This window comes from Momordica charantia (genome assembly GCF_013281855.1).
Source record: "Momordica charantia cultivar OHB3-1 chromosome 8 unlocalized genomic scaffold, Mcharantia_2.0 BLBB01000008.1, whole genome shotgun sequence".
In the NCBI taxonomy this organism is placed as follows: domain Eukaryota; kingdom Viridiplantae; phylum Streptophyta; class Magnoliopsida; order Cucurbitales; family Cucurbitaceae; genus Momordica; species Momordica charantia.
This window is the reverse complement of record NW_028275166.1, coordinates 10,235,830-10,254,190: the sequence shown is the minus strand read 5'-3', so window position 1 is coordinate 10,254,190 and position 18,361 is coordinate 10,235,830. Positions and strand designations below refer to the sequence as shown.

Below are 18,361 nucleotides of genomic sequence, written 5' to 3'. Positions count from 1 at the left end.
TTTGTGTGTTATTTATCTTTTAACATAAGATAATTAACGGGAAACACGTATTGATTGACGTCAATATTGAAAAAAGAAGAAAATCACAGTTTATCTATACATTGAAGGAAATATGAATATGAATGAATATTATTTTCTTGTTTTAAATTATAGTTTAGCTATTTCTATATATGGGTATAAATTATGTTCATATTTTTTCGTTATTATAAAATATAATCTACTTGTACTATTGAATCTACTATTAACATTATGTATAAACGTCTTTTAAGTAAGATATAATTTATACTCAAGATGAAATTATATCCATGAAATTCTATAAGACATCGTATTAAGTATAACATATTGAATATATAATATATTCGATATAACATAGACTAAACTTTCTGAGATATAAAATTTATCCGGATGTATTGATTTACATCAAAAATCCAAGATGTAAATCACTAACGGTATATATTCATCATATTCTTAATTTTAAATCACCATCAGTATATATCCAAATACATAAAACTTGAGATATAATATATATCTTACTCTAAACACTATACTATATATCCCCACATATACATTATTTAAAACAAACGAAATCAAAAATATATACTAGTATAAGCCAACTAATCTTTGGCGACAGTAATAATAGATTCAGATTTTTTTCTATTAAATTAAACAAAATATAAAAACTACCGGATAATCCAAAATGAAGGAATAAAATGCTCATGCAGTTGAAGGTTTTAGAGGAAATTAGAGCCGCTAGAGATGAAATGAAATGTTGGAGATGAAATGTTCTACGACAAAGAAAATTGGAGCTGCCGGAGACGAAGGGAGACAACGACGGTGTCGGAGAAGATGAATGAAGGTTGCAGAGGAAGAAGAAGCCCAACAGTAAGAGGAATGAAAGAAAATCGAGGGAGGAGAATGGAGGTTACGGAAATTTGGGGGTTTTGGGATTTTTTAGTTTTGAAAGTGTAACTAGCACCATTCGAGGGATTTTCTCCCAATTTACCAATTTTAATAATGATTTAATATTGAAATGGATCTTATGAATATATTAGTAATTTGTGTACCATAAAATGAGAGTTTTTTTATAACAGAAGTGTAAATTTTATATTTTTCAATCCTTTTACGTAATTAGGATTTCTAAATAGACCATCTATGTACTAATCCTTAAAACAAATGACTGGTAATGAAGTTTATGATCATTCAAGAAGGAAGCAATCAAATAAATTACTGGAGAGGATCTTCAAAATATAAAGTCCTCCTTGCTTAGGAATCAAAATGAGAAGAAATCGAAATGAAAATCAATTGAAATGAAATCAATCGGAATGTGAATGTTATTCCTTGGACGTTGTTTACTAGAATTTTTTTTTTTGGAATCGAAATAAAAAATTCTTTAACGTTGCTTACTAAAACTATCGAGAATCGGAATAGGAATCAGATACATTATGATAACTATTATATTCCTTTCTTCCTTATTTTTAGGGACAACTTGAGATATGACAAAAAAAAGTAAGGAAAATAAGCAAATAGCAACAAGGTTTGATTTTTTTTCAAATATAGCATTCTTTTTGCAAAAAAACGGAGGCCCACGTTGTAAATTACAAGTATACCCTGCAGACCCGAACCAACAATAAATTACTTTTGATTGACTTCTGATATACTAATGATTGACAGATATACTCTTAATATATATGTGATATATGTTTGATATACATATGGTATGAAATTGATTTACTTCCTATATAACTATGATATCTACTACTATATGTGATATATAATTGATTGACTTCTGATATACTATTGATTTACTTATGATATAACTATGATTGACAGATATACTCCTGATATATATGTGATATATGTTTCATATACATCTGATATGAAATTGATTTACTTCTTATATAACTATGATATATATACTATAGGTGATATAGAACTGATTGACTTCTGATATACTATTGATTTACTTATGTATAACTATGATTGACAGATATACTCCTGATATATGTGTGATATATGTTTCATATACATCTGATATGAAATTGATTTACTTCTGATATAACTATGATATATACTACTATAGGTGATATAGAACTGATTGACTTCTGATATACTATTGATTTACTTCTGATATAACTATGATTGCTAGATATACTCTTGATATATATGTGATATAAGTTTGATATACATATGATATGAAATTGATTTACTTCTGGTATAACTATGATATCTACCAATTATTTCGAACATATTACCTCTAATATATGTTTTCTGATATACTACTAATATATGAAATAATGTTTTTTAGATAAAAGCAATGGTACAAACACAAAAACTGAAATAAAAAAGCATCGTCGAAAATGTTGATGTCGTTCATCCCAAAAGACAACATAAACCAACGCCAAAAGTGTTGTCTATGGAAAAACGGAAAGCTTTAAAGATATTATCTCCGAAGACACGACAATCACCAAGAACGAAGATTGATGTCCTAAGCTTTTATCAAAAGATTATACAAGAATGAAACTTACGCTTTTCTAAACCGTTGGAACTTATGCTTCTTCATTTATAGAATTTTAAGAATGACATTATTAGTCTACTTTTGGTTTATGCTACTGGTTCGTTTTGGTGTTTAAACCTTTAAGTTTTTGGTTGAAGCACTTTGCTGCTGATTTGATGTTGATGTTGATACCCAAGAATGATGTTTAAACCTTTTAAGAATGACATTGTTGTTGATTTCGTTTTGATATTTTAAACTTTAAATAAAACTTAATTGTACTATTGATATATGTACGATGTATACTTGATATATCAGTGATATATTATTGATATATAGAAAAACACTAAGTTTCTATTTACCTATAATTTCTAACTGATTTCTCATTCATAATAACTTCGAAAATCACCATTGACGTTCCTTTCAAGTTTTCTTTCTCATTTTTAGTAAGTATCAAGTTTTCTCATGCATGCCAATACCTATTGATTTCTAATTGATAAAAACAAAAAAAAAAAAAATACAAGACAAAGGGTTAAAGCAGGTAAAATAGTGATTTACTATTATACAACTGATATAGAATTGTTTGACTTCTGATATACTATTGATTTACTTCTGATATATACTAATGTTGTCAGATATACTTCTGATATATATGTGATATATAATAATGAAGCGATAACTGAAAAGGGTAATTTGAGAATATTGAAAATTTTAAAATCAGGATTGTAAAAAAAATGCTATATCTGAAAATATCAAAAAGACATTCTATTTTGTTAAATATAGAAAACTGGTATGCTACCCATTACAAATCCTCTTATTTTTAACTATTTATTGTGCTAATTTTTTAAAATTAAAATAGCAATAAATTTTATTGCTATTTTATTGATAGTAAATATTTTTTAGGAGCAGTTGCAATGATAGCAAAAAAAATAAACAAAACAACACATTTAGAATCCACCTTTAGCTTTTTCAAATATAACAATTTTTTTCAAAAAAATGGAGGCCAAATTGTAAAAGGTCAAATTTATCCGATAAACGCTGATATATGTCTGATATAATTTTGATATACAATCAATGTACCATTGATATATAACTGATATATCACTGACATAACTATGATATTTACTAATATAACTTCTTATATGATTATATGATTTACTACTGATATATACTTGATATACTTATGATATATCACTAATGTACCACTATTATACAACCCATATATCATATACCACTGATATAACTATGATATCTATTGATATAACTTCTTATATGATTATATGATATATCACTTATTGATTTATCATTGATATATCTCTGATATACTAATGATGTACAACTGTTATACAATTGATATACACTAGTATAACTATGATATCTATTAATATAACTTCTTATATGATTATATGGTTTACCATTTATTGATTTACTATTGATATAACACTGATATATACAAAATTTATTCTTGATATACCACTGATTTATTTTTGATATAATTACGATATCTACTTATATAACTCCTTATATGATTATATGATTTACCATTGATATACGTCCGATATATATTTGATCTACCTCTGATTTACCACTGATTTATTTTTGATATAACTATGATATCTACTTATATAACTCCTTATATGATTATATGATTTACCATTCCGATATATATTTGATCTACCTCTGATTTACCACTGATATATCTTTCATATAATTATGATATTTACTGATATAACTTTAATGCCTAGAAAATTCTCAACCCAAAAAATTCTCTCAGAGTAAAAAACCACAAATCCACTAAATTCAACATCTTCTCCGTCGTGGTGCTCCGTATGAAGAGTTTTAATTTGTTTATGAGGTACGGTTGACTAGGAATATGAGTAAAAACGTCCCAATCTTCAATCTCCTTCCATCTGCAAAATACTCTCACAACAAAAAAAAAAAAAAATAATAAATAAATAATATGAGATTTGAAAACAAAATTGAAGAATGAAATAAAGAAGAAAGTATGGGGTAAATATACGCAGTATATATGAACGGTGTAATACTGACAAATAGATTACAACGTAACTGGACGGCCTGAAGACAATTATTCGCTTTGTACAAGTTGCTAGTAGACTACAGCGATCGTCTCAGCGTAATACAACGACTAACTCCGGTAGAATTGCAACCTCGAACTACTCGGATCTGGTAGAACTAATGAGAAGTTCCAAAGAAGAAATCGTCTGGAAACTTAGATCTTCGAACTTCTTCTAAGATGACGACAAAAAATCATAAATTTTGGATGATTTTGATTTTGATTTTGATTTTGAGACCTCAAAATTCGCATATCAGATTTACAAGTGTGGACCTGTAGATTTGGGGCTCATCATAGACCTTCAATTTGCAATCTCATGCTTCCAATTCACCTTCTAAACTTCAATTTAGCAGAATCTAAGGTTTCCGATGATGCAACTTGCAATCCAACGCATAATCTAGGGCAATCTGCCGCTAAATTGGCAACCAATCATGAACAATCAAAATAACCATTCTAATATTTTGCTATACTTGTAATTTTGAAAAGATGGTGACATTTTTTTCGATCTATAAAATAATTTTGCTATCCAATGTAATAGCAAAGTGAAATTAATTTATTAAAAAATTAAATAGAAATTTATAATATCTTATAATAAAATCACATCAACTCAAATAAGTGGTATAAATTTTTATTAGAAGAAAAATTATTAGGATTATAAATAGAAAGGAAATAATAAAATGTAAAACAATTAATTATAAAGTAATGAGCCTCATTGATATTTGATAGATAGAGAGAAAAATGGTGTGTGGCTAACGGAATAGGGTGATCGTATCAGATGTGAAATTATAAAGTTTGCGGTGGATTCAATGAAATGATTTCATTTGTGCGATTTAATAAACACCATGAAAAAGAATAAAAATTTTGATTTGATTCTCATTCTCGTAAGTAAATTGGGCCTCACTAGTAGTTTCGTATGGTTGGATATACCAGAGAGAAATTTAAAACTAGGGAACCCCTTTTTGTCCCTAAGCTTTTGCTCATAAGTTAGGTTTAAAAGTCTTCAACAATAATACTTATAAAAATATGTATTCGAACAACTATTCATGCATGTGTAACTAACGTATTGGCTCAAGAAGTCCGTAGTAATTAGTACATATTTCTGATTTAGAAGTCACGACTTTTATTTCTCCACCCCACTTTTTGTAATATAAAAAGAAAAATAAATTACATATCAATGGTAAATTTTATAAATAATAATTACAATAATCATTAATTGTTTCAGTTTCTTGCATTAATTTGTGTTAATGACGAGTTAGTTTTTGCATGAGTTGTAATATTTTTATTTGAGATACCAAAGGTCAAAAGTATCCAAATACTCCAAATTCAAGTTTCTTTTCCTATCTAAAAAATTCTCTGGTATTTTTTTTCATTTTATTCGATGTTTACGTTAAAAGCAAATGTCTAAGAGCTCTATCAGATTTGTGTAGGTCAGATTGATCTTCGTTGAGACAATCGTCATAGTTTACTAGAAACCTATGTAGAGCGAATAATTTCTTTTCTTTTTTTTCAAAACAACACTTTTGAAGCATACCTTCACTATGTTTTTTTATCACTTTTTGGTGTTGATCATATATAGTCGTAGAAACTTCTGCATTTCTCTTCTAATTCAATTTTAGTTCCTTGTGTTTCTAACATTTACACAGACTATAGTCTTGTTTATAGTGTCAAGAGTATATAAATCGATTATTTCCTAGTGCAATAAAATTACTAGTGCAAGTTTCAAAAAGTCGGGTCCTTACACGATTTGCTGGTGATTCTCTTGGTCTTCATTAACCTCTTTTATGATTTGCTCGTGATTCTCTTGGTCTTCATTAACCTCTTTTATGATTTGCTGGTCATTCTCTTGGTCTTCATTAACCTCTTTTATATATTGCTGCACAACTAAGATTAAAGCAGTGCCCATGAAATCTGAAGAGGCCAATACCTCCCCAATTGTCCCAAGTTCTGTATACTCATTCCAAAACACCAAATCTCGAACCAATGACGAATTTGGACAATGTTGTCTTCCGACCATTACAATGTCAAAATTGTTCCCCATAGAACGAAGTATGGAGACTGTTCCAGTGCTATCCATCACCACCTCTTCTATGTAAATCACTTTGCAATTGTCAACCATGATTTCTCGAAACTCGCTCACTGCCTCATTATCGAGTCTCCTCTCTTCATTGTCATCATTCGAGACATTCTCTTTTGCCAACAATCGAATCACTGTCAGGTTGATATTGGAGTGACCAACCATTCTTGCCCCAATGAACATTGCCTCACGGTCGTCTGGTCCACCTACGAAGACCACGCCTATGTGAAAAGTATACAAGTCGATTGTGATAGAGCTTGAGACTTTAAAGAGCCCACGATCCACAACAAGGGCGACGGAACATGGTGCTTTATTAATGATGTTATTGTTGACCATCCTCATCTTACTTTTGCACAATGACATAATGCCATTGGGATGAAATCTCTTGTGAAAAGGAACAAGAATCAAGGAAGTACTTTTGTCGAGTGCAAGCGTACACACGTTGTCGTGCATAGTTGCAGAAGGAGATATTGTAGTGAAGGGATAAACAGCAACAATGTCACAATTTCTCTGTCCAAAGTATTTGAAGGCATTAACGATATGCTCCGAAGGGTAGGAACTCGAAGAACATACCTTCGCGAGATTGTGGGAAATGAGGTGCAGTTAGCACTACCAAGAAGTTCAACAAGATGAAGCATATAGACAACAAGATGACTTCGTCTCGTTGGATTAAGGGCCTCAAGCAAGTTAATGGCATTTGGAACATCTTCTTGGTCATGAATGCAAACTAATAAACGAAAATCAGACTCTGATCTCGAGTGCATCACTGTTTTTCCCGTGTAAACTACATACCTTCTTGAAGGATCATAGAGATACCTTATCGTGGGGGTGATAACTGACATCAAAATCACCATGCATATGCACACAATTGAAAACGTTTCGTTATTTAAGATTTGCACGGATTTAGGAAACAAAATGTTGGTGAGTATTGTGAGAAATGATCAGATCTGCAATTAGAAGATGATGAATGATGATCAGATCAACAACAAATGCTTGTTCCTACCTTGTCCTTCCTCAACGTCTGAAACAAAGACAGCTCCACTACACCTTGACTATTCAGGATGAGACCGAGCAATACAGCATCTCTCACAGGCAGTTTGAAGTAGATTGAAAACATAAAGGCACCCAAGAACTTGCCCAACACAGCAACAAAGACAATGAACGACACGACCAAGAAATTTTTAAGTTGGATGATAAAGATATTGATAACCCAACCTATTTTGACAAAGAAGATGGGCATCAAAATCCAGGAGGTGGCGAGATCAAACCTCTCTACCATTACTGATCCAATGGGAGGCCCTGGAGGGATTGCAAACCCAAGCACCATGGGACCAAAATATATTTGCACACCAATGGCCTGGCAGCAGACGCCAGTCACCAACATCCCTAAAACTAAGGTAATCACATACCCCTCCTTAAATGGTTGCCCGGCCGGATTATCCTTTATCATCCGCCGAAGGACCGGCCGAGCCAAGAACACGATGATGGCTCCGACCATCACAAGAGTAGGAATTATTAAGAAGGCATATTTGTCGCTTCGAGGATTTAACATAACTCCTATGACCAAAAAGCAAACACTGCAGAAATTAGAAACCAAAGAAGATGATAAAGCAATTCTCCCAAACTCAGAGTTTATCATCTCAAGCTCCAACAGAAGGCAAGAAACCATGGTAGAATTGATCAAGGACTCTGATGGACCAACAGCGGGTAAGGCTTTGGCGATTTGGGGGTCCAGCTCATGCAGAAAATGGAGGTTAGAACCAAAGGCAGAATCACAGAACAGGACCCAATACAAAACGCCCCCCTGTCAATCTCCTTGGCTACCGAAAAATCCATGTGCACTGCTATGAGGAAGAAGTAAAACATGGACCCGAATGAAGATGCTATATCAAGGAATACGAATCCCCTCAGGGGGAACAAACTTGCTTTGAATCTATCAAAGTGCCCCAGAATCGAACAACCCAGAACTAAACCGCCCTGATAAAATCACAACCCAATACAGAGCAGAATCAGAGCAAATGCAAGCAATTAAAAGAAAGAAAGAGAGAGAGAAGAAAAAAGTTACCACGATTTGGGAGACGATGAGGGGAAGACCGAGGGGCCTCAGGAGCTTAGAACACAACAGAATGACCACAGCACAAATACCCAACTGGATTAGAAGAAGAGGGACGGAGTACTCCAGAGGATTCGACCCCGCAAAAACCCCACCGGAGCGAATCCGGTCGGTGGATGTGCAGATGGTGGTCAAGTTCTGGAACGACCGCCTTGCTCCGCCGCGCTCCGCCGCCGACGTACGCGGCGACGTCGTCTGGTTCCATTACAATACTGGAGCCCACTTTTCCGAAGCTCACGAAACGGGGAAGAGAAGAAATCAAAAGGGGAAATGGGAATGGAAAAGAAAATTGGGATTTGAAGGAGAAGCGCAGTGTTGTGAGGAATTTTATGCACTAAATCGGCGGTTATGAATGTGCTTAACTATTAACAAAATCACTTCAAATTTGGAAGAAACTTGGTTTCTATTGTGATCTGGCCTACAAACCAAAACCCCACCAATTAATGGCACTAAAACATTTTTTCTTTCCCCAAAGAAAAACATTATTGATGTATTTAAAAAACGAATACGGATATATTCGAGTTGAGGAAGAACTTTCCCAGGCAAACATAAACTTTGTTGAGTAGGTAATCTTCATACTTGTTGTACTAGAAAATGAAACTTCCAAGAGATGGTTTTTACTAATGTGAATTGCAATTTAAACGAAGTTGTTTGATTACCAGATAGATAAGGCTTTATCTGTTCAGGTGTAACCAATCTGGGTATACGATTTTTAATAAAGTCATTTTTATCCTAAAGAAAAAAAAAACTGAAAAATATTTCTATTATTAACATAAAAGTTACGATTATATATTTTCAAAATAATATTACTGAAAAACCGTTACTAATTGCTAATGTGAACCTAATGGCACGGTGGAAAAAATAGATGTTCACAAATTTGGTTGGAAGACTACGTACCATGGATTAAAGGGTGTCGTGACGTAAAAGACTCTTTCTCATTTAATTTCTTTTTGTTCTGGTTTTCTAACTTGCACTAAAAAAAATCAATATCTTTTTAGCTATTTTTGTGTCCTAATGGTGACTGAACTTTAATCGTTTAAAACATTGTTGAACTTTTAATTTTATGTCTAATTGCACTCTGACGTGTTCTTTTAAATTCATAAATCTATTTGACCAAATCTAGTCAGCAAGTTAAGTATCATATCAATTAGTCAACTTACAATCTAGGAACTATTTAGAATTCTTTTTCATACCTTAGAGCTCTCTTTTGAAATTTTAGAGATCCAATAGACACACTCTTATGAGGTTAGTTTTAATTATATCCATATCATTTAAAATGTTCACTTCAACCCTTTACCATTTAAAATTGGTTAAAAATATGCCCCTAAACAATTTTACCATAAAAGTTAGTTATTCAAACATATACGACTGCAGAGTTGTAAACAGAGTAGTGATAAACGTAGCTTCGAAAAAATGAACGAAGAATGTTAAGTAACAATAACCCTTACACACTTGCTAATGTGGGAGATACGTTGGAATATAAACATTAAACATGTCTTAGCTTGAAAAGTGATTGTCTAGTTGTTTCAGAAAAATCAATCTGAATATAAATCAACTGGATAAGACACATATTACCAACTCTAAGATAGATGGTTCGATCTCCCACCTGCCACCCCTCTTAAAGAAAAAAAGATCATGATTGTCTTATAATTATCAATATTTGTCATGTCTGTCATTATTTTTTTAAAATTCACTTCTACCATTGCTCCATTTACAATTTACTAGTGTATTACCACGTACAATGCATACATATTTTTTAATTATAAAATATCTTACCTTCTAAATGTGATAATTTGAATTTAACTTTTTTTATGGACAACATAAAGTGATTAAATTTATGAGTTAAATTAAATATGGGATCATTATACGACTTATTTAGTTAAAACATTATCAACCTTCTTTGTAGCCATAATTTATTTTACTATTTTCTAATCCCTTATTCTATATATATAAATTTAAAATAATTTGTAATTTTTGTTAAACAAATTTAAATTAGTTTGTTAGGTAAATTAATTTAATCACTTAATCGAATTTCATGGAATTTAAAAATCTAGAACTAAAATCATAGGTTTTTAAATGTTAAATTATTTTATAAATAAGCTAAATGTACATTTTGATTAATACATTCTTGGCTTTTGAATCTGATTTTAATTTTTTTCATTTGTAATAACAAATAATATATATTTTTCAATATTGTCTAAAAAACAAACTCTAATATATTTTTATTAAGAGTACTAAAATACAAAATCAAGTTGATAGCAGATATAATATTGTTATTATTTTAATTATTGAATAGATATATATATAAAATTATTTATTTTATAGGCAGTAACTTTTTCTTAGTAGGAGGCTGTAAGTCTAATAGTAACTTAAAAGAATAAAAAAGTAAAAAATAAAGTCATAGTTACTTTCCATAACATTTTCGTGAATATTGTAACTCAAGTTTTCAGAACTCCAATTGCCCGTATTCTTTCCTTCTCAAAGTTCATTTTTATCTTTACCCTCTCTTTGTTGCCATAGTGGAGAAACGCCCACTCCTTCTTCTAATATGAGTTTCATCATCTTGTTCATTTGTCAAAATATTCATATGTTATATGTTCTCTGTATTATTTAAGTTATACTGAACTTCCTATATCTACTAATCCCCCTCTCCTTGATTTGTCTCTCTACTCATTCATCATATCAGTTGTTGCTTGCTCATTGTATTGTTCAAAACCACTTCGTTCGGTCTCCCTCGCCACCAAATCAATTTGTTTTTTTTTTTTTGGTTGAGAAGTGTGAATCGTGTATCACAAAAGAAAGAGAAAAAACTATGATATAAGCACTCTCATATGAAATTAGAAAGCAAAAGAAAAAAGAGAGAGAGGGAAAAGTGCCTGCAATAGGCCTACCAATGATATTGGATATAGAGGATTTATATTTGATTTGCAAATATGTGGTATTTGTATAATAATGTAAAATCTTAACTTTTATATATATATATATATATATGACTAAATTTGTAACTGTAATTATTTAATATAATGATTTCTAATGTCAAGCTAATTAATTAGTCAGTTACAAACTTACAAATAATCTTAGGTTTTTGTTTATTTTTAGTTAAATATAAGGAATTAAAAAATAAATTCTTAATTATTTGTAATTCTAAAAAAACAAATCATGAGCAAGACACTCACACATAAAATAAAAAAATAAAAAAAGAGCAAGCAGCTTACCAGTCATATTGGATATTGAAGGTTTAAATTTGATTTGCTTCTCAAAACTATGGTATTTATAAAAATCGTAAAAGAGTTATATGTTTTATTTTAATAATAATGATAAATTTCCAACTGTAATTATTGAACATATTTATTTTTAATGTATTAGTTAGTCGATTATAAACTAACAAACAATTCAGTTCGAGGGATAAAAGATGATCTCTATGAAAATAATATATTTGTAATTATGCGAAAATAAAAAGGATAAATATGATATTAAAATAAAATATCCTTACTTTTTGATATAGTATATAAATATATAGATATATATTGGAAATTTCTATTTGGATAAAAATTTTATGAACATAAGAAATATATCTATGGTATCCATATAAATAATTTTTTTTATTTTTAACCCAAAAACATGAAAATAATTTTTTTTATATTACATTTCGCTAATACAAGTATTCAATCTATACTATATTAAAATGGAAGGATCTTGAAAAAATATTTTTAGACATTGTTATCTTTTCTTAATTTATAAATTACAAACCATGTCATTAATAATTTTTTATAAATATTAATTTAGTTATTAATTATCAATAATAATAAATGTATATGATCTAAAAAAATGCTACAGTGCAAAAGGTTTTCTACGACATAAAATTAAAATATTCTCTTTAATACAATTCATATTAGAATTCCAAAAGTTATGTAACGTTTTATCCTCTACTACTATACAAATAGATTTTCTTTCACTATTTTCTATACAAAACTTAGTTCTCTAAAAACATTGTTTTCAAAGATTATTCAATCTAAAAAACATCTCGAGATCCTATACGTGGTATATTCGTCGAGTTGCAAGAAACACATGTGCCAAATCTATATCTTAGATCCTAAGCTTGCGACGTTAACAATTTATGAGATTGAATAATAGTGATTGTCAAGCCGTTATCAAGTGAGTATATTGTAGCAGAAATTGCTTACTACAAGTGTACAGGTCAAGTTTTAATAAAGTGGTAAGTCAATACCGATATCGTCCTCTGGATTGGGTTTCTAGATCACGTACCTCAGATACAATCGCTCAATTTTATTTAGAGAATCAAAATTAAATGCTAGAATATAATCAAAGAAAATAAACATGCAATAATAAAGATAAAAACAATGGGGAGAAACGTCCTACAAAATTAATTTATGTTAGAATTCATATAATTGAATTAAATTTACCCAACTCATCAGCTTAAGCTTTTGGTTGAGTGGTGGTTTGTTCATTCTTAAGAATTTCACCTATTGAATCTATGAACCAACTACTTAATTACCCTCTCCCGAGCGCAAAGCAAGTCTTCTAACGACCTCTAAAAGAATTCTAAATCTCCCGATCTTAAAACCCCTTTAGTCATGCATCCTAATTCTAACTCTAAACCACCCCTCTCAAGCATAAGATTTCAAGTCTAAAATCAACTAATCTATGGTCAGTACTCCTCCTCTCGGCGGCTGCACAACCCTATTTTTATAAAAAGTTGTCGCAGCAACGCCATGACGCTACACATGGGGCCATGGCACTACGCTATTCACAAAACGTGAAATTTAAACTTCGGAGCGCCGCAGCACCCTAAGCCAGAGCCGTGGCGCTATCTTCTCAGATTTTTGGCTTCAAATTGTTGTTATTCCATCTCTGATTACTTTGATTCTGATTTTTCTCTCATTTTGATTCCTACAAAATATATTTAAATTTTTCATGAAAAAACAAAAACTAACAAATAGTTTCAGTATAAATCTCATGAAATGTAGGTGAGAAAGAATGCTATCATATATTTTAGTTGAGTGTATAGTTAGAGTTTGGATTTTTTTTTGTTTGTTTGTTGCCGTTGTTTTTTTCTTTTATTGTTCTTTTATAATTAGTGTATTCTTTTATTTAGAATTTATGTTTAGAAAGAAATAATCTATTGATTAATTACAAGCTCATGTTCTTTTTGTTGAAAAAAAATTCATGTAAGGAATACCTGAGAGATTAACATTATTGATCTCTACCACCGTTCATCATGGAAACATTACTGAATTACAACTCCTCCTATATTAAGAAGATTTGATCATTAGAAAATCAAAACCAGTTAAAGAAAATTGGAAAAAAAAAAGACCTATACTCGTCTTCTAACAAACGGTAGAGGCTTGACACTTTGCATCAATTATGTTCTCCTTGCATATGTCTCATTCAAAATCTCATTTAGTCAGTCTCATTCTACTTTGATGAGTGATCACTATATTTCTATTTAGCTAATGTGATATTGTTTGGGAAAATTAAAACCCAAAACTTAAAAGCTACGGATCGAGTTCCCATTTCAATTCAAGAGAATTGATGTCAAAGAAGTGGAAGCGTACCTTAATCCACAATTGAAGTTGTTGAGTGGTGGGTTCGATTTTCCAAGTCTAGAGAATCACGAATTCGTCTGATAGATTTCAACCGTAAGAAAAAGAAGGCGTTTTTCCACTTTTATGTCTCTGGTAACGACAAAATAACTACTGGTCGGTTACAAAGTTTAAAATATTTTCAATTTGGCCCCTCATCAACCTGGAAACTATTTTTGTGGTATCTAGACAATTACAGTAATTGAATCACTTCATTTGGTTTAATTTAAATAGCAAAAACACATTAAATAATTACATGTGTAGTCTATATTATTGAAAATTCCAACGACGCCATATAAAAATTTACCATAATTTGATGACATAATATCATCATAGCTTTTACATCATGGTATGACAAATAAATAACCAAATGAAAAATTGGAAGCTAAATTGACTAACTAGATGGTGGTGTTGTTTGGTTCAATGATGGATATGGTTTGAGTGGAGAATGTACATTGTTGAAGCTTAAAGAAAAAAAAATAGAGAGAGAGCAAAAATGACCTCTCCAACTTTGAATCATTGGAGTTAGTAAAATGGAGAAGAATCACAACTTTGGAATGATTTGCTATTGATGGAAATCACTTCTGCACCATCCTCTACTAAATGCCTTTCCATGGGAATGACAGTTTCCATGTGAATCTCTTGGTCTTCATTCATTGCTTTTGTGTGTTGTTGAACAACCAAGATTAAGGCATTGTCCATGAAGTCCGAGGAGGCCAATACCTCTCCAATTGCCCCAAGTTCTGTATCCTCATTCCAAAACACCAACCCTTGAACCAATGGTGAACTCAGGCAATGACGTCTTCCTACCATTACGAGGTCGAAATTGTTCTCCATCGACCGAAGTATGGAAACCGTTCCAGTGCCATCCGTCACCACCTCTTCTCTGTACATCGCTTTGTAGTCGTTGCCTATTATAATTTGTCGGAACATTCTCACTGCATCATCATCGAGCCTCCTCTCCTCTACGTTATCGCTCGAGACGTTCCTATTCTCCAATATTCTGATCATTGTCAAGTTGATATTGGGGTGTCCAGCCATTCTTGCCCCGATGAACATTGCCTCACGATCGTCCGGTCCTCCTATGAAGACCACAGCTACGTGAAAAGAATGCAAGTTGGTTGTGATAGACTTTGAGACTTTCAAGAGTCCACGGTCAACAACAAGTGCAATAGAACAGGGTGCATTGTCAAGGATGTGATTGTTAACTGTCTTCATCTTATTTTTGCACAACGATGTAATGCCATTGGAATAAAATCTCTTGTGGAAAGGAACAAGAACCAAGGAAGTACTTTTGTCTAGTGCAAGCGTACAAACATCGTCGTGCATAGTCTCAAAAGGAGATATAGCAGTGAAGGGATAAATTGAAACAATGTCACGGTTGCTCTGTCCAAAGTATTTGAAGGCATTAACGATTTGTTCAGAAGGACAGGACCTTGAAGGACGTACATTCATAAGCTTGTGGGAAATGAGTTGTGGGTTAGCTGAGCCAATAAGCTCAACAAGATGAATCATGTGGACAACAAGATGGCTTCGTCTCGTCGGATTCAAGGCCTCAAGCAGGTTAATGGCATTTGGAACATCGTCTTGGTCATAGATGCAAACTATTAAATGGAGATCAGATTCCGGTCTTGAGTGCATCATTGTTCTTCTCTTGTAAACTAGATATTTTTTTGAAGGATCATAGAGATATCTTATTATAGGAGTGATAACTAGGACCGAAATCACCATGCATATACACATAACTGAAAATGTTTCGTTGTCTAACATCTGCACAGATTTAGGAAATGAAATATCACCATTGAGTATTGTGAGAAATGAACAAATTCAATTAGATGATATGATGTTGTTCAACAATGCATTCTTATTCCTACCTTGTCCTTGTTCTTTGCCTCAAACAAACCAAGCTCTAAAGCTCCTTGACAATTCAATATGAGGCCAAGCGACACGGCATCTCTCACGGGTAGTTTGAAGTAGATTGAAACCATAAAGGCAGCCAAAAACTTCCCCAGTGCAGCAACAAAGACAATGAATGACACTACTAAGAAACTTCTGAGTTTGATGATAAAAACATTGATAACAGAACCTATTTTCACAAAGAATATTGGCATGAAAACCCAAGAGGTGATGAAATGAAGCCTCTCTACCAATGCTGATCCCATGGGAGGCCCTGGAGGTGTTGCAATCCCAAGTGCAATGGGACCAAAATATAAATGCATACCAGTGGCTTGGCAACAAAAGCCAGTCAACAACACCCCTACAAGCAAGGTAATCACATAGCCCTCCTTTAACGGCTGTCCAATTGGATTCTGCTTCATCATCCACAGAATGGCAGGTCGAACTGCAACAACAATGATGGCTATGAAAAGTACATAGGTAAAAACCATTGATAAGGCCTCATATCTGCCAACATTTTGTGCATTCAACAGAGCTCCTAGTATCATAACACAAAAGCTGCACAAAGCACAAACCATGGAAGATGACAAAGCAATCCTCCCAAACTCAGAGTTCAATCTATGAAGCTCGGAGAGAAAGCAAGCAACCGTGGGAAAGCTGACAAAGGACTCTGTTGCAGCAACCATGGGAAACGACTTGGCGATTTTGGGGTCCACCATATTCATGAAGTTTATAATGAAAATAGTGGTCAGAACCAAAGGCAAAGCCACAGTACAGGACCCAATTGCAAATGCCCTCTTGTCAATCTTCTTCAATATCGAAGTATCTATTTGCACCCCAATGAGGAAGAAGTTAAACAAATATCCAAATGAAGCTACTATATCAAGGAATACGAATCCGTTCATGGGGAAAAGGGTTTCTCTGATTCCCTCGAACTGGCCCAGAACCGAAGAACCTAGAACTAAGCCGCCCTGATAAAATCACAATCAATAAGAAACATAACAGGAACAATGGAATCGATTCAAGCAATTAACAGAGAGAGAGTTACCAAGATTTGAGAGACGATGAGGGGTTGGCCAAGGGGCTTGAGGAGCTGAGAAGACAACATAATGGCGCCGCCGCTCATAACCAACTGCATTAGAAGAAGAGGGACGGAGTAATCCAAAGGGTTTGATCCAAGGTAGACCCCGTGCGAGCGACTTCGACCGGAAGATATGCAAATGGTGGTCAAGTTCTTGAACGACTGCCTGGCGGCGATTTCGTCTGGTTCCATGGCGATAGAACTCAGTTTCCCGAGGTGGGTAGTGGGTGAAATCCCAAAAGATCCTTCACAGAGACGAGAAATCGAAAGAGGAAACAGACCCACAGAGTGGAGACAGAGAAGAAATCAAAAGGGGGAATGGGAATGGGAGGGAAATGTAATGGAAGCCATTTTAGGGGCTTGGAAGTCGAAAGAGCTGGGAAGGAAGAAGAAAACAAAAGGAAAGATTTGGAACGGGAAATGCATTGTTTTAACTGTTTGTGGAGTGATCTTACACATCTTAACAAAATCAATTAAAATTTGGAAGAAAATCAGGTTGTATTGTGAGCTGGCCAACAACCAAAAAAACTCCCACCCATTTGGCTATTCCCACCTTCTCTTTTTTTCCCATTTACATCTTTCTCTAACAAAAATTTCAAGGGTGTCATATTAATCATCCCTTAATATGTTCGTCCACATATGAATTCGATATCGACACAATGGATAAATATGAAAAATATCAACAAAATGTTACTAGTATATACATGATATTAATATTAATCATTTTCTATCTTATTTAGACATAGAAAAATATTTATTTGTTAATTTAAGTATTTTTTACTATTTTTTATTTCTCTAACTTTCATAGAAATATTCATCGACATCGACAATATATTAACATTTTTATCAATATTTCTATGAAATTGAGACATCGACATTTCCATCCGCATCGATATTCAAAACCTTGTCTCTATCAGTATTTTTTAAAAAAATATTGCAAAATGCACCCATCTTAAATAAAGTAAATATTCTGTAATATTAAAAAAATTATAGAAAAAATTTTAGTGCTGTCAAAATATAGAAATTTTC

At 32.4% G+C, this 18,361-nt stretch overlaps 1 protein-coding gene and 1 pseudogene across 2 annotated transcripts; both read right to left on the bottom strand.

Moving 5' to 3' along the window:
* Positions 1 to 6,117: 6,117 nt before the first annotated feature.
* On the bottom strand, positions 6,118 to 9,079 carry LOC111023384 (cation/H(+) antiporter 15-like; annotated as a pseudogene). The gene is made up of 3 exons (XR_015792674.1): positions 8,705 to 9,079; positions 7,639 to 8,616; positions 6,118 to 7,528 (listed from the first exon to the last, which is right to left on the bottom strand). The product of XR_015792674.1 is annotated as a cation/H(+) antiporter 15-like (transcript).
* Positions 9,080 to 14,628: 5,549 nt separating this feature from the next.
* LOC111023372 (cation/H(+) antiporter 15-like) lies at positions 14,629 to 17,797 on the bottom strand. The gene is made up of 3 exons (XM_022300796.2): positions 17,300 to 17,797; positions 16,230 to 17,222; positions 14,629 to 16,125 (listed from the first exon to the last, which is right to left on the bottom strand). The coding sequence occupies exons 1-3, from the start codon at positions 17,522 to 17,524 to the stop codon at positions 14,881 to 14,883; spliced, it is 2,463 nt and encodes an 820-aa protein (XP_022156488.1). The 5' UTR covers positions 17,525 to 17,797; the 3' UTR covers positions 14,629 to 14,880.
* Positions 17,798 to 18,361: the final 564 nt, after the last annotated feature.

Bases quoted from the DNA above. Each gene is read 5' to 3' on its own strand.
- LOC111023372 (XM_022300796.2), bottom strand. From the start codon at position 17,524: ATGGAACCAGACGAAATCGCCGCCAGGCAGTCGTTCAAGAACTTGACC. The intron at 17,223-17,299 runs GTAACTCTCTCT...TGATTTTATCAG, and splicing joins TCATCGTCTCTCAAATCTTG to GGCGGCTTAGTTCTAGGTTC. The intron at 16,126-16,229 runs GTAGGAATAAGA...AAATCTGTGCAG, and splicing joins AGGCAAAGAACAAGGACAAG to ATGTTAGACAACGAAACATT.